This window comes from Scomber scombrus, chromosome 7, assembly GCF_963691925.1.
Source record: "Scomber scombrus chromosome 7, fScoSco1.1, whole genome shotgun sequence".
NCBI classification, from domain to species: domain Eukaryota; kingdom Metazoa; phylum Chordata; class Actinopteri; order Scombriformes; family Scombridae; genus Scomber; species Scomber scombrus.
In genome coordinates, this window is record NC_084976.1 from 8,656,612 (window position 1) to 8,682,378 (window position 25,767).

Consider the following 25,767-nt stretch of genomic DNA (forward strand, 5'->3'; position numbering starts at 1 on the left):
AGTCCAGTTCCCGGGATTCCCGGGATAGTTTCTGTTCCCGGGATAGAAAATGTCTCATTTTCGGGAAAAATATTAATTCCTACTGTGTAATAAGGGAGTGACATGTAATGAAACATCCAAGTGATGTCTAGGTGTCCTTACTTCGATCCCCCACAGCGTGCTCCTTCTTCATGTGCTTTTTACACAGCAGGCTGGTCCTAAAGCTCTCGTCACACACGGAGCATTTGAAAGACTTGATGTGGATAAGCATGTGGCGGTTCAGGCTGCCGTTGGTGGTGAATGAGGCGTCGCAAACATTACAATTGAAGGGCTTCACTCCTGTCAGCAAGAAAGGCAGAGTTTCAGATTAAAAACTTTGTTTAAACTTTTGAGAAAGTTTTAACACAAAAACTTTAAGAACAAAAAAACCCCACAAATAATGAAGCTGGAGAATTCTGCAGTTGTTCACTGCTCCCACATGAAGAAACTGAAGTATTACTGTCTGTGTATACTTTTTTTTTCAGTACTTAATTTATATTTTGGATGTTGTTCTAATCCTGCACTAATTTCATCCTTAAAATGCAGACATCTAATGACTTAATCATCTTGATGTTGACTTTTTTCTCTCCTACATCTTTTTTCCACTATTTCAAAGATCATCAGTTGCAAAACTTTTTAATTTGTAATTCTGGTTTTAAATGAAAAACAGGGCCAGCCTTTGGGAGACAATGCAATAAATCACAATGTGCATGATCCTTTATACATTCCAATTATTATGAGTGTGTAATATGTCATGAAATTTGGAGGAGAGATTTCTAAGCATCTGCAGGCACTCTGGCATACAGCAGCCTCACCTGTATGTGTGTTGAGGTGAGACTTCAGTACTCCTGCTGATACAAAGGCTCGTCCACAGAGGTGACATCTGTAAGGTTTCTCCCCGGTGTGGGAGCGCACGTGCTGCTTCAGATGGCTTGACTTTTTGAAGTATTTATTACACCAAGTGCACCTGAAGAGGGAGGAAAATAGTGTCATATTTGTACCACTGAGATTATACCAAATGTGAGGCTGAACTGACAGACCAGGACAGGGAATACAGTGTGAGAAAACACATCTCAGAATATGGGTTTTCTCACAGGTATACTTTCTTGGTTTCCTTTTTTGATTAGAAAGCAGGATTCATCAAAAACACCACAAAAACCCCAAATGATGTGACCTAATGTCACTTCCTGCGCACCATTGAGGTAAAAATGATCAGCCTACTGCTGACAGCAAAGAGACCCACTGTTCTCACAGCAGCTGGCAGGTGAAAAAGGTTTTGTTTGTTTATTTGTTGTATCGGCAACTGTTAATTACGCTGTGTGATTTAACATTCTGAATTCATCATGAGTAACATCCTTGTCAAAAGAAGTTGGTGAAGATGAGTGCAACTTTTGTATTTTGAGAAAAATGGCATCAATTATTTAAAAAATATTGAGTCTAAATGTTAAATACTGACTTTATTATTGGGACTGATTCAGCAGTGACACTGATAGAGTCTCATCTAGTAAAACACACTTTCACTGACAAGGTTTCTGCAGGGCACATCCATCATGACATCATTTTTTTTACTATTCCTGACCAGGTTTCTTCTTATCAGGGTTGTACAGCCTGGCCAACCATGAAATATCCAAACAGTGGATGACACAAGAGGACTTGAGGTTAATTATTTCAAATGAGTGAGTTACAATAAATGAATAAAAAAACATATTTATGACTCACCACCTCTCTTTTATTTTCTCTTTTCTAGGTGTGCAATGTGCTGAGAAGTGCTGGTAGGTCTGATACATAGATGGAGAGGTGATTACAGTGTATTGGGGTAGATGCCCGAGATAGCTGACTAAACAAAAGCGCATCTCTGGGGCATGCTTCTAAATGATACAGCTTTATCTGGAGTTAAGCGTGAAAGGAAAGATGCTGATAGTTAATAAAAGCAGTCATTCTGAGTGGTGTAAACAATGCTTTCTATATTTCCCTGGGCTCAGTGTTTGTGACGGTGCCTATCATTAATCTGCTTTAAGCTCTGAAAAAGATGTGATTTTTTTTTTTGGGAGGGGGGGGGGGGATTATAGAGTGCACAAACACATTGCACACACTGAAATGTGGGAAAACTAAAAGACTCCCTACAGCAAAAAACATAAAACTACTGAGTCTTATGCTGCATTTCAGACACAAAGTTTACAAAAGTAGTAGCCAGTGACAGTATGAAAACCAATGTAAAGTCACCATCACCCAAGTTAACCCTCATTAGCCCTCTGACATAGAATCTGACATAGGGAAAGAGGGTTTTTTTGGTTAAAAGTAAAAAGTGACCAAGAGAAAAGAAAGAATCAGAAAGAGAAAAAAAAAGATCTCTGCAGCAGCAAAGGCTCATCAGACCAGAGTGCTGCAGTGCAATCAGGTCCAAATGGTAAGATGAATAGACAGAAGCCACTCCTGAATTTTCCAAACTGCCCTAAAAGTACTGACAGAGCACGTAGAAAAAGATTTTCTGGTTTGATGAGGCACAAATTGAACTCAGAGTGCCTTGGTGAAAAACCTAGCACTGCTCATCCCGTAGTTATACTTGTCTACAGGGAAGTGTGTGGACATGGCAGCATCAAGCCACAGCAAGGCTGGATGAGTTGTGTAGATGGCAGGGATGATGGACATAGAGAAAATAACATCAAAGATTTGCTTTTTGGTACAACTGTAATCACTCAGGAAAGACAACCGGAGCGGCTTTGGGAGAGTTACAGAATTTCCTAGTGTTGTAAATTAGGGGAGAGACCTAAAGATCCCAGCTCACGAATGTCTTTCAAGCATTTTAACAGTTTGACAGGATCTGTTAAAGAAGAATGTCAGAAATTGTCTTGGAGACAGAAGACTTGAAGCTGTAAATTACCACTACTGGCTCTTATGGGTTGAAATTCAGAAGCGTAACAAGGTGCGAGCACTTTCTGGAGACGCTCACACAGACATGGACTTACACAAGCACAGACATAAGAATTCAGAAGTGAACCTGTGAGCTCTCTTGATGTTGTCTTCACTGTCATCCTGGTATTCCTGCGTCTCTGTCGTTAGCTGCAGTTCTGTTTGACTGCTCTGCTGAAGAAGCCCGTTCGTCTACATTAACAAGGTTATAGCAACAAAATAAAATAACAGTGAGATTTTAATGCAAATACTTGTATTCCCCTTGAAATAATTTTGATCAGGATGGTATCATTTCATGAGACAGTCAATTACTAAGAAAGCTGGTAGGCGAATGTTTGACCTTTGGACAGAAGCAGGCTACCCGTTTGCTTCCAGTCTTTATACTAAATCAGACTAATCATGTTTGCACACAGACATGAGTGATGTATGGATCTTTCTAACTGGAAGCGTGTTTCCCAAAATGTCAAACTAACACACTGTGTAGTGTAGTGTTCAATAGTCTCCAATCTGCTCTTTAAAATACTAAACTATTCATAGTGTGCAATTTGAAACATAAAAAAAAAGAAAAGAAAAAAGAATGTGATAAAATCAAGAAGCTATCCAGTGTCCTACAAAGTCACTGATGAAGCCATTAATCAAGCTAATCTTTGCATCAATTGACATATTAACTATCTGTTATTCACTGTGATGTAATTTCATGAAGATCGGTTCTTCTACCATCAATAAGGGTTGTCATGGTACACAACATTCAGGGTTCAGTATGTGCCTCGGTTTTGGGGTTATGGTTCTGTTTGATTTCAGTAAAGCAGGAGAAAAAAGGATTATTTAGTTTATTTTCAAAACTGCTTCTAGGCCAAAACTATGACTTAAACTGTGTATTTCTGCAGCAGTGGAAGCTATTATTGAGACGATGGAAAAAGAAAACAACTATTCTGGTTCTTGTATGGAGTCAGCACCCCTGCTAACAGCTGCTTTGTGCTGATTTATAACAACATCAGTAACATGTTGCTCTAACACTGATGCTTTAGTATAAATAATCTAATGGTGTCATATATAACAAAATATCAGTCAGAGGGACCAAACCACACACCTGAGTGAAACTTATGCTCTACAGTTATTGCTCCGCACTTCGGAGTAAGTGAATTATTAAATTATAATTCATAGTTTGGGTCATGGAGCATATTCTTTAAACAACTGCACACACTAAACCGTAACGTCCATACTGTGACACTTCAGCATGAATACATGTACTATTACACCCTTAACATTAATATACAAATTATTGTAGCTACTTGCTCCAAATGCTATTGAATTATCTGTAAGGATAGGTGTTGAAAACTCAAGACAAAATCAATAATATGTATATAATAATGTAATAATGTATATGTTTATTAAAAACAATTGTGACACTGGGAATGTTTTTTTAATCAAGTCTGAGAACAGAAGAACAGGTGAATGGAAGTAACGGCACACAGAGGGGCTAAGGACTTACCACCTCTGCACTGGGAACGTGGAGCAGATTGGGGGGGTGATAGCTGGATGACAGGGCCTGAGACTCCAGAGTGCTTGAATCCTGCAGTTGCTGGACGGTGGAGAACTGGGTCTGATTGTAGCTTGATTCAGTGATGGTGAAGCCTGGGTGGAGCCAGCAGAGAAAAATTCAGTCTCACATATTGAGCTTATTTCATTGTATTATTCAGATTTTATGGTCCTGGCTTTGGTTGATGGCAGTTATGGCTCTAAAATGAATTTGAAAAATGGAAGTGGAAGAACTTTGGATACAATTCCTCACCAAAATGTAAATTTAGAGAAGGAGATATCCTGATGGCACAACTTTTAACAGCAAAGGTAGATCTACAATTCAGCACCAATGCAGTTGACAGGTTGATAGTCACGATGAGGAAACACAAATCCTCCTCTCAGCAGAAATAATAATTGGGAGCTATGAAATCTAGTTTCACATTCATGTTTATCCAGCTCAGCACAACAACAGGCAGAAACTTGGCCGGGTCAGCAAAGGAGGAATGGCTTTTATTGATTTTAAAATTACTGAACTTTGAGCACAATACCATAATTCATTAAAACTCTCAGCTGCTGACACTGATTACTGACCAGCGCAGCGATTGAAGTGATTATTGAAAGAAATCTGTGTGCTTAAAAAACAATCCTTCTTGCACCAGAATAGGAATTTAATGTAGCCACAGTGACTGCTCGAGTACAGCTAATGAATGGGCTCAAAGAAAATATTATGTCAACAATGCCAAGAGAGCAGTTGACCTAACACTGCATTCATATACAGCCAGCACCCTGATGTATGAAGTATGCTAAAAGCAGGTTGTAAAAGCTGCTGTATGTAACAAGTATCAGGGATGCTTATTTCATCTGCTTCTTCCTCAGTGCATAAAAAGTAATTGTTTGTTTATTGTGTATTATAAAGACATTCACAATGTGTCAGGTTTACACATTTGTTAAGCAAAATAAATGGATGTGATATTGGAGGGTATGCTGAATCTAAGGGCTGAAAATATGAGTTCTGTCATTTGAAATTCAATGTTTTGATAGTTGGAATTTCATTGAAAAGGTGTTTATATACAGTTGAAGTTTAAAAAATTAATATTCAACTGGAAGCACTGATTTCAAATGTGGTCGTCTGAAAGCATGTGCATTGTGTCTAGATCTGAGTATTTGGAAACTTTAAGAAACTACTGCATAACCCTCAAATTATTATTTTCTTGAGTGATATCACCAGCAATCTGAATAATAATGTTCTTATCATGACAGTAGTATACTAGGGGTTAAAATATGATTAGATTCTCAAGAGCCCTCTCGTCCAGGTATATGAGTTCTGTGCCCTTGAATGATAGATGACACTCAAGGCCATATGGCTTTGTTCCTAAAATGATGAAATTCCAGGTCTGTACTGGCCAGATAAAACGGTTACAGCTTCCTGAGAAAATGGAAAAAGGTTGGATCTGCCAGACAGATGTTTGACGTCAGTTTGCTGTGCAGCCAGGAGCCACTATCCTGATTCCACAGAGGGCACAGGCTGGCAACAAGAGTCAGCTGGCATGGTGGGAGCTGGTGAATTAGTTGATGGGAGTGAAGAAGCAACTGTATGTTTGAGAGCATTAAACCAGGCTGGATTAAGCGTGACATGCAATGGAACAGGATGGGAACAGAAGAAGAAAGACAAAGAATGACAAGACATTTTCACAGACGCCAGACATGTTAATAATGAAATTCACTGTTCTGTTTGTTGTGGGGAATGTAGGGAGTTTGGCTTTCTCGCACAACCAACAACTTCTATCTCCACTGACATACTAAGTGCAGCTGAAATAAAGTTTATTCCATCATTCATGTTTTTGTTTGAGTGATTTATTGTAACTGATAATCTGAGGTGAAACATTTCATACTGATGTGGTTGCCTGAGGCAAACAGTTCCACACTGCATGATAGTCTTATAACAGAAAACCCTGCAGGGTAACTACAACTATAAATTACTTGCTAAAGCCTTTTATGTATTCAATCTGCATAGTAAGAAATGTCACAGTATACACACAGACACAGACACAGACACACAGATACACACACACACAGTATTCCCATGCTTTACGGATATAACGGTCTGAAAACAGAGAGTTGTTGAATGGTTGCGGATGTACCTTGTGTTAGAGCTTGCTGGTCAAAAGCAGGCTGTTGGAGTGTTGGTGTCTCATACTGGCTGATATTCTGAGGCAAAGCATGTTGGGTAGTCACATATGAGTCTGTCAACACAGAGAAAGAGATGCAAAGCAAGCTGACAAGTTAGTCCAGTTTAAGTATTCACATGGGAAGATTGAAAATAATTATTATTTTAGTATTGCAACACACAAAATACAATAAAAGCTGACAACCCTTCAAAAACTTTGGATCAACTCTGCATGAGTTAGACTGGCTCTGGTTCATCACCTCAGGTGTTGTAGGAATGTAAATATGACTCACACTGGACTAGTCTCTTCATTTATTTTTTTACATTCCACTTCCTTTGTATGCAGGGTAAATGTAGTCTATAAACTATTTAAATGTCATCAAATATAGATAGCTAGGGTCAAGAGTACTGAACCTGGCCGCATAGCATGCATTTTAAAACTGGGGTAGTTTAGTGTTTTATGAAAGCAACATATCCTGTTTTTATAGGAAAATGTTGCCCAGAAGAGAATTATAACTTGATGTGTTTGGCTCTCAAGTACAAACATGCATCTATTTTCAGAGATTGTGGGCCTTATCACACTTTGATTACAGCTTTGGCTTTAAATTCTATATTTCCAGTGGTATGTGGGTGATTGCTTGATTGATATGATTATGTGATTTGCATAGTGAACAAACAAATATACTGCAGAGAAGTTGATCACACTGCAGCAGTGATTTGGCAGGTTTCTCTAGGAACTAAGTTGATACATACATCCTGTGTCATAATATGGTGCTTTTTCAACATTTCCTGAATTTGCATGATGACAATTCTTCAATTTAAAACCTTAATAATGAGAGGAATTTTGCATTCATAAATAGGTTAAATTTTGAGCCAAAATCAAATGCCATATGTTGCCAATTTTTGCCTATTACTTTTTGTTCAGTGCTTTGAACGCATGCAGCCGGTAACACTCACACAAGCTGTTCTTACCTTCTCCCTGTACTAGGGTCTGATCAGTCAGAGGTGCCTCCAGTGTCACTTGTTGGCCTCCATTTACAACTTCTGTCTGGCCTAGTGTCAACATGCTTTGCTGCTCTGCTGATGTAACAGGTTGTTGCTGGAGGGAATCGCCCTCTATTTCCACCTGCATTTCATGGGCCACAGAGCCTGCTCCTAAGGGGTCTTCTGTCGGCTGGGGCTGCAGCTGCTGGGCCAGTTCATACCTGGTTTTGAGGGACAGGATATTTAATATCCCTGATTATGTATGTGTGCCAGAAACAATCTCTGAACTTTTAATAATTTCTTGCATCAATCTGGCTAAATTAACAAGCAAAATCAAGAATCTATGCTGCATTGTGTTTTACAATGGTTTTACTTGGAATTCCCAGTTTTGTCATAGCTAAGGACATGGCAAAAAGTGTTAGACCTGTGTGTCTTCATGTGCTTCCTGCAGTTGGGCGATGACTTGAAGGTCTTCTGGCAGTAGGGGCACATGTAAGGTCGTAGGTCGCTGTGGGTGGTCATGTGGCGCCGCAAGCTGCCGCTGGTGGTGAACGTCGTGTCGCACATCAGGCACTTGTACGCCTTCAGGCCCGAGTGGGTCCTGATGTGAGCTTTGAGAACGCCCGAAGAGGCAAAACCCCGACTGCACTGCACGCACTTGTAGGGCCTCTCTCCTGTATGAGACCTGGGGTGATCAAAAAAAAAAGGGGGAAAAAGGGGAAAGTTTCAGTTTCAGTGTACAAGTAAGACAAAGCATAAGTAATAAGGAAATAAAGAGAAGCTTAAGAAAGTACATTTTTGAGGGCTACTGCTCATATTTATGAATCAAAGCAAACAGCTGACAATCTGCACTGACTCTAATGATTGAACATTTGGTCAGAATTATGTTAAACACATAAAATATTCATGAGGATATGACAAAAAATTAAGAGAAAACATACTTTAGTTACATATTTATACAAGGAAAATGGGAAAAGTTCCTATGTTCAGTTTGGTGTGAGCTGTCACAACAATTTAGTACTTGGCCAACTGGAATCGAATCCCCTGAAGGTTTTCTAAAAGTGTTCCCACATTGGGTTCATCAGTGAATCGAGGCAGCTGTCACTAGTGGCAGATATGGATCCTCTGTTTGAGATACGAGCCATTAATCTATATCTGCCGACAAAGGGAAAAAAGATGGAGGTGGCACAGACCGTCTTAAGGCTTCTCTAAGATGACAGCGCTATTATTTATATTAACCTCTCAATATTTAAATGAATAAGAATGCTGTCATAATGCGAAGGTTGCAAAGTTCAACAGAGATACATATTGTGGATCAAAGCAGCTTAGCGCTTAGCGCATTATCATTCTCACTGCTGCTGTTTCAGTGTCTATTCTATTTTATGCATGGCTGACACGGGCATTTTACAGTTATTTTAACAAAGTCTCTTGAGAGTGCATAACAGGTAAGAGTACATTAACAGTTTGGTTTGAAGAGTCCCGTTCAATGGGAAATTAGGAGTCGTCTTCTCTGGCAAATGATGAAAAAAATCCACTCAAATGCATCTCCTCTACTCTCCTAACTGCACTCCCCCCCCCCCCCCCCCCCCCGCTCTTTTTTGTCTCACCTCAATTTCATCTCACCTTCCTTTGTACTTTTTTGAAATCCTCACCAAATTCATCACCCCAGTCATCATGCCTTCAATTTCTCCTGGCCTGTTCAGCTCTCCCTCTTCTCTCCTCTCTCTCTGCTGACAGTCTGTTCGTGAGCTTAAGTCTGAAGCTAGAGCGAACTTACCGAGCTGAGCGTTTTTCTCTGTGCCTGTCTGACATCATTATCTAGGCTAAATTCCTAAAAAACCACTCAGAGCAGATTTCTGAGATTTTCTACTTAGCCCTCTTGAGCGCCCCATCAATCTCTCGGTGGTGCAGGTGAATCCATTTCCTTTTAGAAAGCAGCAGACATGGACAAACTTTCTTTCTCTTAGGTAAAAAAAAAAGGCCTGAGAGTGGAGGAAAGGCGCCACCATAATTAGTTGGGTTTATCCTCTGGAAACACATGATATCCACCTCAAAGTTCTATTGAGCCAGAATGGAAAGATGTTCACCCTCTGGAGAGCATGTACATCAATCTATCCCTTTGAATTTATTATTTAAGCAAATTCTCTCTCCCTCTCAAAATATTTGTATAAGCATTAATTATGATGTCATGGTGATGCATATTCCAAGGGATTTATATTATAGAATTACATGTTCAAAATGTGTTTTTAGTGTGGTTTCATTACTCTATCATAAACAAATTGCAGCAGAGTTAATCATCTGACTATTTTTTGTTATATTTTGGCTTACAGTGTCATAATGAATATGATGAAAATGATCATTAACAGTAGATTTATTTTTAAAAACGCTAGCATTAGTGCTTTTACATTATGTAGTGGATATGCAGGGTTATAAAAGAAGCCTTACCTGACATGCTGTTTTAGATGACTTGATTTCTTGTAGGCTTTATTACAGAACTGGCACTTGTATGGCCGGTCACTACCCACAACCTCTAGGTACTGTTGGAAAGCCAGGCGAGGGTTCTGGGATGGGATGAGGCCTGTTCAGCAACACGTGAACAACCAACATGTGGACTTACGCATGAGAAGACAGAGGTCATTTTATGCAAGGATACACACTGCACACACGTGGAGAAAGCAACCGAATAAGACATTCCACTCATTCGCAAGGACGACAAAAAAAAAAAAAACACAGTGTATGTTTGCAATAGTGAACAAAGATGTAACATCACTGCGCGCCTGCACGTGCCCTTACCGAAGTCCGTGATGAGGATTGGTTCCTGCAGGGGGATGTCCGGCAGAGGTAGGTTACTCTTCGACACTTTGGCTTTGTTGGTTTTTCGGGGAAATTTGTGCTTCTTCTGCTGCAAGCTTTTAAAGTGAGAGGCGATGTGTGTTTTCCTATGGCCTGATGTACGGAATATCTTATCACAGTGAGGGCAGGGGAAAGGACGAACACCTAGGAACAGTAAGAAAAAAGGAAAAAAATATTTTGGAGAATTAGTGCTCAGACTGAACATATGTTCCATTCTAAACAAATATTATGAAACTCACACATAAAGCAACAGTAATCTTATAATTGTATTCAATTTGTGACTACAAAAGGTTACAAAGCCTTTCAGTTAGCAGGGACCAATATATATATTTTTATAAAACCAAAGTAAGCTTTATAAGCACAAAGCATCAGTGAAAGACACAGCTGAGGAAATAAGTATTAAAAACCTTAACTTAAAGCCTAGCAACCCACATAACCTAAGCTTAGGTAAAAATCTAAAACACATTAACATTATTAGAGCGACAAAGACTAATGCACAAATGCGCATAATAATTCCAACCGTTACAGGTTTTTTTTAAATTTACACTAATGCTGACATGTCATATCCAGGAGAACATTATTTACAGTAATCTTTCTTAGAAGCAAATACAGAATAAATGCAAACAGAGGAATGCAAATGAAGCTTCTAGTAGTAGCAGCACTATATTTACACAGGTCAAGTACAATTTTGAGTACAATTTTGTTGTATAATAAAGAGGCAGTAACATTATGTTGAAAGCTCGCACACTGTACCTCTCCCTTAACTCATGCATACTAAATATGTTGGTGGACAGTGTACTATTAAACAGCTGTATGATGTGAAATGAAATATAAAAAAGTGCTCAAATGTTCATTTTATATTGGCGTTCATAAAATGGACCTGCTTCTCACCTGTATGCAGTCGCATGTGTACCTTCATGCTGCCAGAAGTGGAGAAGCACTTCAGACAGCACTGACACTCAAAGGCCTTGATACCCGTGTGAGTTTTCATATGTGCTGTTAGGGTGCTCTTGACGGCAAAAGCTCTGAAGCACTGTTTGCACTTGAAAGGCTTCTCATGGGTGTGGATGCGGATGTGGCGGACAAGATCGCTCGGCTTCTTGAACTCCTTGGAGCAGTACGGACAGCCATGCCAGCGAACGCCATTTTCCTCTCTAATGGAGCCTGGAGAAGAAAAAAAAGTGAAGTGGCTGCCCAGTATTTCTGTCAGTCCCTTGATTGGTGCTGCAACAGAAAGCTCTTTTCATTCCGAATTAATTCAGTTTAAGTGACAACAAAAACAACATAAAAGACAAGACAATTTAGATAAGAATAAGAATTTAGATAAGAAAAGCATATCTTTCTGCAAATGGTTGGAAGCTGTTTACTTTTTTTTTTTTTTTTTTACATTTCTAAATAATTTGCAACAACAAAGACACATGAATGATATACAGATAGGAAGGTAGGGCTGGATATGAGCTCACAACATGTATATATTAAAATAGAGAGATTAACTGTATATAAGCATGGAAATGATGTGTGGTGAATGATTGCTGTAGGAAAGCAGCTGGGTGGACTGAGTTTGGGCATAATTCAATCATATTATACTTGTGCCATCAGCAACAGTGGAAACAAACAAAAGGATGATATGTTTACTTAATAAAATCATAAATCATAACTGGCAGATTTCCTCTGGGATTTTCCAAACAAGAGAAGTCAAATTCATCAATAATACAACTGAAACGACGGCACCAAACCTGTTGACCTTTAACAATAATTCAAAAGGAGTCAAAGATCACACGTGTGTAATATACCCGGCTCCCCGCTCCCCCTACCTGGCATCTGTATAGGCTTCTTGAAAATGCTCCTTTTCCTCTCCCTGACTGGTTTGTCTGGACCATGTACTTTCTTGCTTTCTACAGAGATGCCCTCGGAGGTGTCGTTATGTGACTCTCTGGATGTGACGTCGCTCTGCGGCTGGACCACACTCAGCCCGCTGTTCTCCAGAGCTTGCTGTAGAGACAGAAAATGAAAAATACTCAAAACACTACAGCTTACTAATTCTTCTGAAAAATAAATCAAGCACAAAGTACAGTCATGGAAATCCAAGTCACATATTGCATCAGAATGTTTACAATTCTTAAAAAAATACTACACCTAACAATGTAAAGAATTATTATTATATTAGATTTAATCATTTGAGGTACAGTTTGTAAAAATGTGGCAAAAAATACAAAAAGATCCACAAAAACAAAAACCAAACCAAATCTAGGTGAGACTCCTATATCATGTTGTGTTGACGAGCAGAGGTTCTACTTAACTCTCCAGCAGCATTCATCTATGAAACATTGTGCTGTGAATTCATTATTATACTGTCTCCTTTATCCCTGGATGCATCCTGTTTCCACCGCTGTGAGATATTCAGTCACCGAAGGAAAGCAACTTGGTTTCAAACAAACATCGTTTCAGGACTTTTTTAGCAAGTTTATGGAAAACATTCTGTTCTTTTCTCCTCTTTCGCCCTATGCATGCTCAAATATATTCAGACCGTGACGATCCATCAAAGTCATCTCGCCATAAATGGTTCCGCTAACTTTTTGAGGTCTAAATTGACAGCTGCTTATGTGTGCGTTGAGAGAGATTTAAATAGTGGTTATAATTTGATGCATTTCTTGCATATTGTACAAAAGTTGTTTAAACTAAGGGGTCGATGATAGTCTGCCATTCAATGCCTGCTTTGCATATCAACCTGCTGAGTCTTATCTTGAAGGTGACTTTATGGAAGTTATTCAGTCTCTGTAGTTGCTTTATGCTGTACTTCTGTCTGAGCCAGTGCAAAGACAAAATTATGTAGATTTCTGTGACTTCTATAACAATGTGTTGATGTGAAAAACCTTTAGAGGAGTGTTTGGTTTCAACTCAATGTGACAGTGAAGTGTTATTCTGACCTGTCTGCGAAGAACTCTCAGTTTCTAATTGTCAACTTCAAATCTGTGAAGACACCCTATCTAGATTAACCGTGAGGCCTCTGTGAGAAAATCCTATGACTATACTTTTGACTATACTAGGTTAAGGCATGACAGATTGTGCGAGTGTCCATTTAAGGACCTGATTGTTTTTAACTTCGCTTCTTACTGGTGTGTGTTCACAATCTTTAGAGAAAGGGCCGGGTGAACAACATACTTTCTCTTCAAAGATACAAGTTAATTGTAGTTTTGTATTTGGCTTGATTACATTTGAATAATTGTTAGTGGTTGTGTAATAGATTGTACAGTGTTTGCAACTGTTTCAACAACTTTTAATGCTTTCTTTAGGTCTCTGTGTGTTTTTTGTGCAATGATGAAATGTTATTTAGGTGAAAACATGTTTTCAGTCTGTGGAAGCTTGGATCCCACTGAATTCAACTTTGATCATCTAATAAGGATCATAGGCATTCATGGTGAGTATATAACTCACTTGTAAAATGTCTTGGTTGATGGCAGTTTCCATGGCAATAGCTGGTTCTGGAGGCTGGGGTTGAACAGTCTCACCGCTGACCTGCTCAGACAGCTCTAGAAGTTGTTGGATGACATCTGTCACCGCCTCACCCCCCTCTGACCCCCCAGGAGCCTGACCTGTCGTCTCTGTCTCCTATGGGAGAACAGAAGGGAGAATGGGTAAAAAAAGAAGGATAGAAAATTGGGACAAAAGTAGCAAAGGGCCATTCACAAGATCAGGACAAGCCATAATTTCAAAGCTGACTAATCTTTTATTAAGAGCTCAATGAAACATGAAATTAGTGGTACATTGGGCATTATTGAACAAAATGTTCATTAGTGTCTGACCATGTCTGAGTCATTGACATTTTGAAGTCGAAAAAGACAAAAAAAAACCCAGTTACTAATTGTTACACTGACAATGTTAGACTTTTATTTTAGGTGTGGATAGGCAGCAATTTAACGTCACGTCACAAGTAATCAATTATACACTAATGACCAAATTTATTTTGACATGTTCTCGAAAAGGGAGATCATTACTGAGAAGATTGACAGACTTGGACTGTCTCGTCAAATGTAGCAGTTCTGCTCAGCTGCTTCATGATAGAAGGTTAAACCTATTTGATAGGACAAAACTGAAGGATAATGATGTTCCTTTAGTGAAAATGAAGCAGCAGCTTTTAAAGTTTGTGATAATAGTGCATGGTAAAAGTTTTTGAAATGCCAAAGGAAAAAATAACCGCATCATTATCTACAAGCAAAGAGAAAAATGAGTACTTGAGAGACTGCAAGATAGTGGCTTAATTGCTAACAGGAAAAAGGAATAATGATAACAAAATGATATTAAAAACACTGCCCAGGTTTAAGCAGACAGGAACAATTTAAAGTTAAAGCTATACAGTGTATTTGCCACAGCAAGAATGTCTAGTATGTCCCATTAGCTTTAACAAGCAGGGTTAAAAAAACAACTGCTGTAGTGTTTAGCTCATGTGACATACTGTACTGTCTTACCGAAGTGCTGGACGGTACCTCAATCACAGAGATGTGCATCTTGCTGATGTGGGCATTTAAACTTCCCAACTTCTTAAATACACAGCTGCAGTCCATGCACGGGAAAAGCGGCACCCCTTTAGTCTGTAAAAAAACATTAAACACAGAATAGGACATTATCGCTGGCTGCTATGCATCTGTTTTGCTTTCTCCTCTAATGGTTTCATGAAACTTGTTCTAATCACTTTCTGAAAATATTATCTCTGGGAATACAGCACCATGCCTGTTTGAAATGATTTACTTATAAGGCCTGGGAGTAATAGGCTATCTTATAACAACAAGCCTGACTCTGGAGCTACATTCCACACCTAACAGGTTCTAATTCTGGCTGATATTGGTGGAGACATGTTACTTTAACAACACATACTGCATTGAAGGTTCTGTCTTCATTAAAGTCAGAAAATGATCAAATGTTAAAGCTGTATTTAATGTATATTTAACTTTTCTTGGTACTTTTTAAAATCAATTGTTTCCTGAGTTTGTCACGCCACAGAAAAATGTGTTATTACCCACCCTGACAAATTTGAATGATTAAAAAAAAAGTTCAAAAATTGGGAATAAATAAGCAGCATTCTCCATTCTGAAATGCAGGGGGCATGTTCACTGAAGGTACACACTAATCCATTGTTACTGTTATGAGTCACGCTCAAGAGCTTGTTCAAATCCAGGTGAAGCATCCACTGACAACAGGTAGAGTCATTGTTAACCACCAGCTGCCATCTCCGGCTTGGACCTAGTACCAGCTGTTCAGATGGAACGTCCTGGGGTGGGGGGTGGGGGGGTATTTGCCAGGCAGCACTTCACCATAAAGCACAGCATGTGAGGCAACAAACATTTTACATAACAATGACCGGTGATGGATCGCTTGTTTTTAGTCTTTTTAGTTACATATTTACTGAAATAAGTCCACATTTACCAACAAAATAGCTGCCAAATTGAACAGTGGCTCCTAACGTTACTTTATTTGAAAAATATCATCAATGTTGCTTGTCCTACACAATACAAACAAGACAAACAAGGCCTATTTTAAATTGTATATTTTTATAAAGGAGTTTGGCATGAGGTTTGTTTACCACTGATACTAATGTAATAGAGCTAGTTTGTATATAGTGTTAGGGGAGGGGTCATGCTAAGTATGGCTCAAGTGCATCATCAAGCCACAATTTCAGACCTGAACACAAATATAGTGAAAACTATTTAATAGTCTAACTCCACAATTCAATACTACATAGTTCAGTCTTTTCACATATTTTCAGCAATTATTTACTAACATGTATCATATGTTTAAGAAGAGATCTCCGATTTTACTTAACACAGACTAAGTGTTTGTTTGGACTTCAAATTAAAGTTCTTGGTGATTAACCCAATACCTGCTTAGCAATGTGCACCTTTTCTTATAGTCACTTATTATGTTCATAACAACATTTGTATGGATAATAAAATGTTGTCTTGAAAGAAATACCACCTGGTGGCTCCTATTTTATTTGTTTGTGATAGAAACAAATCAGGCAGTTATATATCTCCCCTATTACATTATATTTGCCTTAAGACTGTAAGGATAGTGTTCCTAATTAAAGAATATAATGTATTATGTCTGACAGTATTTCTATATTTCTCCTTTTTATAGAGTCTGACACTCTTAGTAACAAGTGTCTGTTGTCTGTTTAATACAATGCTTTGACCACCACTGAGTCTGAAATGGGAAGGAACCAATGTTGATTTTGGATAGAAAAAAAGATAGTGGATGTTGAATGAGCCTCAGAGGAAATTGTGGGAAGCAGAGGTCCAGAGCATATAGCATGACATTTGATCAGTATTGTCAGAGTTTTGTAGCTCTGACTCATCTTTGGAGAATTCAAGATATTGAGAGGGCATTAGTAAAAAGATGAAGGAAGCGATGGAAAAATAGCTTGAAAATTGAACCATTAAGGGGAAGTACATAACTGAAGTATGGTGGGTGGAAAACAAAGTCTTAAGTGATGCTCAAAAAATGTCAAAAATAGATTGAGAGAAGGATATTGTATAAATTACTGCTTTTCCATGATGGAGGAAAACTCAGGTGAAGTGGGGGATGTCAGTGGATTCGTATCGTTTAATGAAAGTGATGGGCATTTGTGGGTTAAGGAGGTTGATCTCCAAAAAGGATGGATTTGGAGCATGTTTTTAACAGGATGAGGGCACATGTAAGAGCTCCACTAAGGTTATATTAGTGTTTGGATGTTGGGTATGTGGTAGCTGGGTGAAGGATGAGAGTGTATATATGGGAAAGATGGTTGTACAGAGGATGACGGTCATTTTTCAAGGGGGCTACTGTAGTGGTAATCATGAAGTCGAACAATGGACAATGAAAGAAGGGAAAAAGGTGAAATAGAAAAAAAGCAGGGAGTGAGGGTAGAGATACTAACAGTGATGAAACTATCAGGGCAGAGGTGGTTTGAAAGAGAAAGAAGAGAAGGAACATCTCAGATAAAAACAAAGTATTACTTTATTGTTAACCACCATAAAACAATACATGATAACAAAAAAGACTAAAGAAAATTTGGAGTGCTTACTTTCACTGAAAATGACAAACCCTGTAAACAGGTTTAAAAATGCTTAAAATATCAAGGTGGTGTCAGTTGGATTGGAAACCATGAAGGGGGTTTTAAGCGTCGGATGAAGTGTAAGAACTGAAATCCAATAAAATCAGTTGAGGTGTCAGTTGGATTGGAAGAACTGAAAAGGTTCTATTTAAGTGTATAAAACAGTAGCAGTGAAAGTCAGTTGTAATATCAGTTGGACTGGAAACAATGAAGGGAGCTGTTGAAGTGTAACAACTTGAAAGAGTTAAAATTGGTTGAAGGGTTAGGTGGATCGGAAGCAACAAACAGGTTTTAAGGGTCAGTAAGAAACAGCAGTAGTGACTGGAGGCTTTTTAAAGTGTCTGTCGAAGTGTAAGAACTAAAACCAGTTTAAATCAGTTCAGGTGTCAGTTGGATCGGAAGCAATGAAAGGGTTTGAAATGTCTTTGAAGTGTATGAACCAAAACCGGTTGAAGTCAGCTGAGGTCTCAGTGTTATTGCTGGGAGCATTTTAAAGGGTTTTGAAACTTTAGGAACTTAGATTAAAGATTAAGCTTAGTGATTATTCACACAAGTGGGCTTTCATATTCATATTTCGAATTGTTATTTTATAAATCTGCATGCCATCTTCTCCAAATTAAATGCGGTAACAGCAGCTTGATTTCTGGACTCGATACAGACTTTGTCAAGAGCCTTAGGCTGTACAACAGGTTTCAGAACACTTATTACCTGAAATAGGAAAAAGCAACTTTTTCTGAGCTTTAGCACCTGAATCTGTAATGACTGAAGACTTCAGGTGCCATTTATATGCAGACAGTGTTGCTGCCTCAACATGCCAACACCCTACATGACAAAACACTTAATTGGTTTTAACCGTGATGATTTCACTCCCCTTGCTCCCGAGTATGCATCTGCTCATGAAATCTGCTGCAAATAACGACTAACCATAACTTATTTATAAAGTCGGTCAATCATAAGGACAAACTCTATCTGGAGCAGGAAAGCTGAAGAACACTTGTGAAAATTAGATGCATTATTCAAAAGGTCCTGCTGTTTGGCTTTCCAGAGGTAATTCAATCAACTAGCCTCATCATGGGCTTTTAGCATGGAATACACAATCATGTCAACAAATAAGAAAAAAACATGTTTCAAATTGTTCAAACCCATTTTGATCAAAAGATGAAAAGAGAGTATAAAAGACGCTGGAAATGAAAACAGCAGGTCATTTGACCAATTGAACCCCATAAAGAAAATACTGATTAAAATTTCACTTACATGTACAGAGATGGACTGGAACACAATGCAAGGGGCAAAACCCGAAATCAAATAAGCACTCATAAGCATTAACTCAACCTCAATACTCTCAACCAGTAAATTACATGTGGGGCTTTTTATTCAGATTCAAGTCATTCTAAAAGAAACACCATTTACACCTTCTATTAAAATACATTTTGGGTGATCTGAAAGCACTATCTGACAGCAATCAGATAGTGCTTTCTGATCAGTGCTTGACCACATGAAAATGCAAGTGTAAATGCACCCAAGACGCACTGAGGACAGATTATGATCCAATTAGCCAAACCACTTCTGGTGGTGGTCAGGGACACACTGTGACCACATCCAACACAAATGTTGATGCAATTGGGTTGTCAATCCACATACAACAACTACGAAGGCAGAAAAAAGTAATTGGCTACCGTCTTTTTGTTGCTGTTGCTTTTTTCCCCCTGTTCAAATGAGAGAATGATGTGATGTTGGGTTGTTTGAGCTGGGCAGAGCGACACTTACTTGCCAAAATGAACCAAACTACAGGATTAATCTCTCCAAAGGTCACTTTTATGTTAATAACCAAGCTCTGCCCAAAAAGGTGTGAATGCATGATATTCCCAAGTACCTCTTTTCATTTACAATGCAGAATGTCACTGCACCATCAGTAGGATTCTGGTTATGTAAGAATGTACTTCCTCAGATCCTGAATCTACTTCAGCTAAGACAAGATTGCAGTTTCTGTGACAAGCAGGATGAGAACTGAGGAATTGTCCCATTTCAGTAAGGCCACATCAAGCACTAAATATACTGAAACGATACACAAAAGTACGCACCATTTGTTTGATATCATCTGAAATAGGTTCATACTGTAGCTTTAAAAGGTATATATTATTTCGATTTGTATCATCTCAGTAAGCAGTCCAACCTATACACCTAGATATTAACTATTTAAATTTTCCTTTCTAAATATTCTGAAGTTATAACCTAACTGTGGTAAAAACCCAGGTACATTCATATTTCTCAGCTAACAGTGGCACTCCACCATATCAATGGGAGTAGGCACAAAGGATCCTTTATACTTTTAAGGCCTTGTTACCTTATTACTAAAATGCACAAGCACCGAGCATTGTGGCATATTCTGTGATCTGGAACCACTGCACCTCCTGTGATGGAAATCATTGTGTTGCTTTACAATTAGGCTGCCAGTAAGCTGACCTGGTCCAAACTGCAGCCACATTATTGGAGGCAACCAGGAGCTACCCCCACCACTATCTATCCACCCATTAATGGATTCTGTTAACAAAACCTACAAATGGACCTCCACACGCAGGAGAATTCATCTGTCAACATGTACATTTGGGAATCTAGAGAGGACACTTCTTCAACTTCAACAGTTTGGCACTAAGAGCAAGTGACCTTGGTGACAAAGCACTGTTAGAGACCAAAATCCAAGCTAAATTAAGGGGGCTAAACCAGTATGGCTCTTTAAAATTGTCTGCTGTGAAGTGCTCACAAAAGAGAAGATCCACATGAGAAACAAAAGGCTGCAATTTCAGGTCAAACCCTTTCACACAGACGAACAGTAAGGTGTCCTGATGCATTGAACATAACAAGCTGTGGTCAGGAGAACTGGCAATTTAACGTGCGGGTGAAGGAGGTGTACAAAAAGATAAATCATCTTGGACAGTAATCAGAATAAAAGAAATGATACTGAATCACAAATACCTGGTAAACTGAAAACATGTCTTAAACCAGCCCAGCCCTATGTTGATATGTCATGTGCATGATGAATAGTTTATTTAGCATTTCAAATGTATGTAGAAGTCCATAACTTGAAATTGCTCTCTCAGGGTGATTTACTTTTTGGTTTCCAAAAAGCCCATTCTACGTCCAAATTAAACACTTTAAGATAGCGCTGTTTCCAACCAAATGTTGGGCAATGATTCACTTATGAAAAGAGCACATAGAACATCATCTCTGTAGTCATTACACTAACAACTAATTCATTTAGTTTGTAATTGTTGTACTTGTCATTTGTAATTGTTATGTAATTCCAAGAGGATTTCAATTCAATAATTAATTAAATAATTGATGAATGTTTCACATGTCCTTAACTTATTAGAAAAATAATTATTAATAATAATAATAAAAATATAATGGAGATAAGCCAAAAGTTATTTTTCCATTTAAAACTTATGGATGTGGCAAGAAAGATTAACAATGTTTTAAACTGCTGTTGGATGTTACTCCCAGTTAGCATCACCGATAGCATCAGATCACGCAGAGACTTTTCCCACGCAGTATTTGAAGTTGTTAATGTGAGTGATTGAGCGTGGAAGCATCAAAACTGTGTTAATGTGGTCTTACCTCAGAATGAACTCTCTGAACATGGGAGTGCAGATTCCCCTTCTGGGAGAAGGAAGCAGGGCAGAACATGCAGAGGTGAGGTTTCTCCCCAGTATGTCTCACCATATGAGTCTGCAGCACCACCTTCTGGTTGAAAGCTTTGCCGCAATGTGTGCACTTGAAGGGCCTCTCACCTGAGGAGGGGCAAGCTCAGGTTAAACAAAAGCCATGATTAAACATTTATGACAAGCTGATACTTTAATGGCAACTCGAAATTGATAACTTCAAAATAAAAGGTAAAAAGTGATGAAGGGATGTAAAAACTAGGGTCTTCTTTAAGATGACATCAGTTATCGCATGCTGTCGTAATAGTCCCATGACTGAAAGCAGCTTTCGAGGCTGCTTACAGCAATAGATATTTATATCAGTAACCTAATGTGACTTTTTTCAAGCAGAAGCATTTTGAACAATAAGTGACTTACTGGCTTGTCATTTCTAAAACTATTTTTAAAATTTCGACAAAGGTTAACAATAAAATGTATATAAGTAAATGTTTAATAGATAAAGTCAATCTTTTATTTTTAACAAAAAATACACTACAGCCTGGTTGTGATCTACATTGAAACACAGCATCTTTTCCTTACCATTTAACCCACCCACAAAGTCTGCCTTTATAGAAATGAAAATATAATTCTGTTTAACTATGCAATTTTGTCACCATGACACCAACATATGGCAACCTCTTGCATCATTTCAAGCCTAAACAACAGATGACTAAAGTACAATCTTACACCCTTACCAACTCCTCTGTGCATCAGAGCGAGTGAGACAATGAGGCTTGTGTGTGTTTGTGCGTGTACCGTCTCAAAGCGACTCTTCACCTCATCAGCTTAAGGGCTGTTTGAGATTCTAAGCACAGAGGAATCGACTCTAGCCATTAGTCATCCGGCCGGCCAGCCGACCGAACAAACTAACATGTGGATGATGTGTGAACCACATGTGGGTGGAAGCTGCTGGCTATGTTACCTGAACTCAGGCGGCTGAGCAGTCACACAGCAGCACAGGTATATTAGAATTTAAACATGATATCGAAATTCTACCCACACAACATCTCTGCATGACAGCTGAGTGTGTGATGAACCAAGCTGGAGGTGTACAGGCCCTTAGAAATGGGGGGCAAACACGGCAAACCGCTCAGGAGTCAGGGTCAGTTAATCGCAGAAAACTTTACAAAGACGAATATTAAACTTCAGGGTGTATGTAATACTGCCTGTACTTTTATTGTAAGTTAATTAAACACTCAGATCAAAAAATCAAACTGGAAACTTTCCAGCCCACACACCCGCACAGTCTCCTGCTGCACCCACAACCTCCGGCGTTGGAACAGCAGGCTGTCGAGCCCCCACCATTACTGCGCATTACAACCTGGCGCCAGCACCCACCCACAGCTTAGAAAACACTCAAAACTCCAGGGTTCTGTGGAACAATTCTGTGCACGTGACTCATTAAAATGTGAAACCTTAAACACGGCACAAACATAATTTTCCGCGTCTCTCACCTGTGTGTATTCGTATGTGTCTGACGAGCTGGCTGGGCTTTTTGAACGCCTTTCCGCAGTGATGGCAGCTGTTTGAGAACCCGCTGCGATCAATGTTTTTCTTGTAGTTTCTGGAGCTAGATGTGAGTGGCCTGTTGGAAGGAAGAAAACACACAAACATGTTGAAAATGGTTTTATGGACCACACGCTGACAAAAGACCATCAAAATCACAGAGATGCAGATTTGTTTTCTTTCTTCTTGTAGCTATGTCTGTATCTGAAGTTTGCACCGTGTGTTCTATGGGATTTGACCATCTTAGTATTTTGGATCCCTTATACTGGCTTTTTTTGCTTATAGTTATAGATCAAACCTTGTCTTTTTAATCTCGACATTTTGAGTTCATAAAGCACTGGTGACATCCTCCCAAGCTTGCTGTTATTAGAGCTTAACTTTTCTCTTCTGACCTTGATTCTGATGTCGATCTTCCACCAATAATAGGCCTGTAGATGATTGCCTGATAAGACTGCATAGAATGATGTTGGAATTTTATTTACAATAATTAAAAACTGCCTATCATGTTTATTCTCGTCATTCACCGAGGTTTAATATAGGAGAGCATAAATCAGTGCACTGTTTTCTTTTCTTTTTTTTAAATCAGAAGCTTATGAGAATATACAAAACTCCATGCCAAGGGAGACTGCATGTGCAAAACAGAGCTACTGTGGCAGAGCTTCACCCGGGACAAAAGCTACTGCATAAAAATTACCACAGAAATTATTTTTTTTAAATAAAACCTGCAGTGAAATGTGAAATGTGTTTCGCTGCAGGTTGTTCACCTCTAAGGATTTAACAAGAATGGCTTTCATTGGGAGGTTTAAGTGTCCCTTGATAGTCTAACCATCCTCAGAACAATGAACTCTCTCTAAATCATTCCGCATTATAAATGAGTAAATAAAATGATGTCTAATTATTATTATTCCCATTAGAGGAATGATTCATTCAACAGATTCTGTGGATTCATACTCCACACTGCTGCTGAGAAAAAGAACCACATAGTTCCTTATAATAGCTGCTGGATTCGTGCTTCCCTTTTAACTTCCAGCTGTTTTCCACTTGGCTCGGTCAAAAGAAAATAAATCAGCATAAGAAGCCCCGCCTGACCTCATCTTGATGTGACTCTTCATGTGCTCCTTGAGGTGCGCGGACGACTTGAGCTCCTTGCCGCAGGTCTTGCAGGTGTACACCTTGACGCCTGACAGCTCCTTGCGGTGCTCCTCCAGGTGCAGAGAGAGCTGGCTCTGAAGAATGAACTCATCCCCGCACTCTACGCAGATCAAATTCTGCGGGGCGGAGAAAGCAGAGAAAGCGGTGAAAAGTTATTATTAAACAGGTAGTGGATGCAAATCACAACGGTTTCGTGCTCGATTGGCCCGGGTTGACTGACCTCCTCCTTCTCGTGCAGCATGACGTGGGATTTGAGGCTGGCGATGCGGGAGAACTTTTTATGGCAAACGGGGCAGGTGAAGTCAGAGGTCGTGTGTGTGGACTTGTGGAGCGTGAGGTTGAACTCCACGTTGAATGTCTGTGAGCACTCCTCGCATCGATGAGGCTGCAAAGAAGAAAGAGAAGAAGGTAGTTAATAATGTGAGTGCAAGACAGGCCTTCTGGCTGCTAACTCTCACTCCTGGTCTTGGGAGGGTGGATCCAACAGGAGACGGTTAGAGTTAGGGTTGGGTTAGGGTTAGGGTTGGGTTAGGGTTGTTGATGAAAAAACCATAAGGAGACGCTATTACACCTCAATCAATGAAGCAGCTACATTTACTCTGAACTTGGAAATCCTTCTCCTACTGTGCCCTACTTATGAACAAGCGTCCCCTGGAGCCATGAATGGACACTCGAAAAGTAAAAAGTGTGTTGAAACATTATATCTAATTACATCTAATAATATCTAATCATAATCAGTTTTTGTCCTTGGGTAGTCTTTCCTTTTAGTGTCTCCGCCTGGGAGAGGATGGGAGAAACAGAAAGGAAAATAAATAAATAATTGTGATACACGTGCAGAATTTTTCAACAGGCAACATAAGATTTGTTTTCCCCTATGAGGCAGAAATAATTCCAATATTAAATTCTATTTCTATTACAGGGGCTGACTGAGTTACTTTCAGGAGTATTTTCTGACTGGTGAAGGCCAAGAGCAACACTAACACCGGTGAGTCTTACCCAGAGTGGCAGACCCCAAGGCTACTGCTCTTCAGCCTGCACAAAGTGCCAATGTTAGTGAGGATACTGGCCTTGAAATTGAAATGGCCCTCAAGTACAGGTGCATGTGCAGCTGTGAGACCAAAAGGGGTATGGGTCCTATTATTGCCTTTTACGCCAAAAGAGAGAAAGAGAGTGGGAATAAAATGAGTAAAAATTCTATATTGTAAGCGTTTTTCTTAACCTTACTTTTTTTTGTTAAAAGCAACTTGTCAGGGATAATGAGTTTATGTATGTGTGAGTGTGTGAGAGAGAGGCAGAAGGAGACAGAAAGCGAGTGTAGACGGCTTTAAAAGGGGGAGATGTGTTGCTAAGGCAGTAAAATGCTGGGAATCGGAGAGAAGAGGAGGCAGCGGGACACTTTTTTTAAAAGGGTTCCTAAAAGGGTAACTAAAAAAATAATATAGACACACATAAATGAATGCTTATGAAATACTGTATGACTCAGAATAGATTAATGCACTATGTTATTGTGCTAGCCTACAAAAAAGAAAACATCTGTTGCTCCACAAAAGAATACACCCCCACACAAAAATGTCCAGTCATACCACCTACTCTCAGAAAAACCACCACCACCAAAAAAAAAAAGTGTTAACACCATCATCATAATGCACCTCTTTCATGGGCAGGAACATTCTTCACACAATATCTCAACACGTGATAATTATTGTACATCGCATAGCATGGACTGGCTTTCAAAATATTTTAAAAAACTGACTCATCTGGTGACTAACTGCTGAAGATCTGCTCTGGGTTAACACAATATGTATTTTAGGATTTTTCCTATGTACTGTGAGACCACACAGTATGAGGGCGGGAAGTTCATACAAATAGCC

The 25,767-nt window shown here is 39.1% G+C and overlaps 1 protein-coding gene across 2 annotated transcripts in view; it reads right to left on the reverse strand.

Moving 5' to 3' along the window:
• Nucleotides 1-25,767, reverse strand: part of LOC133983666 (zinc finger protein 236-like) — a 53,670-nt gene that overhangs the window by 23,455 nt on the left and 4,448 nt on the right. The window contains exons 3-19 of one of the 2 annotated variants that reach the window (XM_062422822.1): nt 24,117-24,281; nt 23,834-24,012; nt 22,693-22,823; nt 21,156-21,328; nt 14,938-15,042; nt 13,889-14,062; nt 12,268-12,445; nt 11,345-11,617; nt 10,394-10,597; nt 10,046-10,178; nt 8,025-8,285; nt 7,589-7,821; nt 6,591-6,692; nt 4,421-4,563; nt 3,017-3,120; nt 834-985; nt 142-318 (exon numbers count right to left, since the gene is read on the reverse strand). In XM_062422822.1, coding sequence (XP_062278806.1) covers nt 142-318; nt 834-985; nt 3,017-3,120; nt 4,421-4,563; nt 6,591-6,692; nt 7,589-7,821; nt 8,025-8,285; nt 10,046-10,178; nt 10,394-10,597; nt 11,345-11,617; nt 12,268-12,445; nt 13,889-14,062; nt 14,938-15,042; nt 21,156-21,328; nt 22,693-22,823; nt 23,834-24,012; nt 24,117-24,281 — 2,887 coding nt within the window. Of the gene's footprint in view, nt 1-141; nt 319-833; nt 986-3,016; nt 3,121-4,420; nt 4,564-6,590; nt 6,693-7,588; nt 7,822-8,024; nt 8,286-10,045; nt 10,179-10,393; nt 10,598-11,344; nt 11,618-12,267; nt 12,446-13,888; nt 14,063-14,919; nt 15,043-21,155; nt 21,329-22,692; nt 22,824-23,833; nt 24,013-24,116; nt 24,282-25,767 lie in introns of both variants that reach the window. The other variant, XM_062422820.1, reaches the window with a different exon arrangement.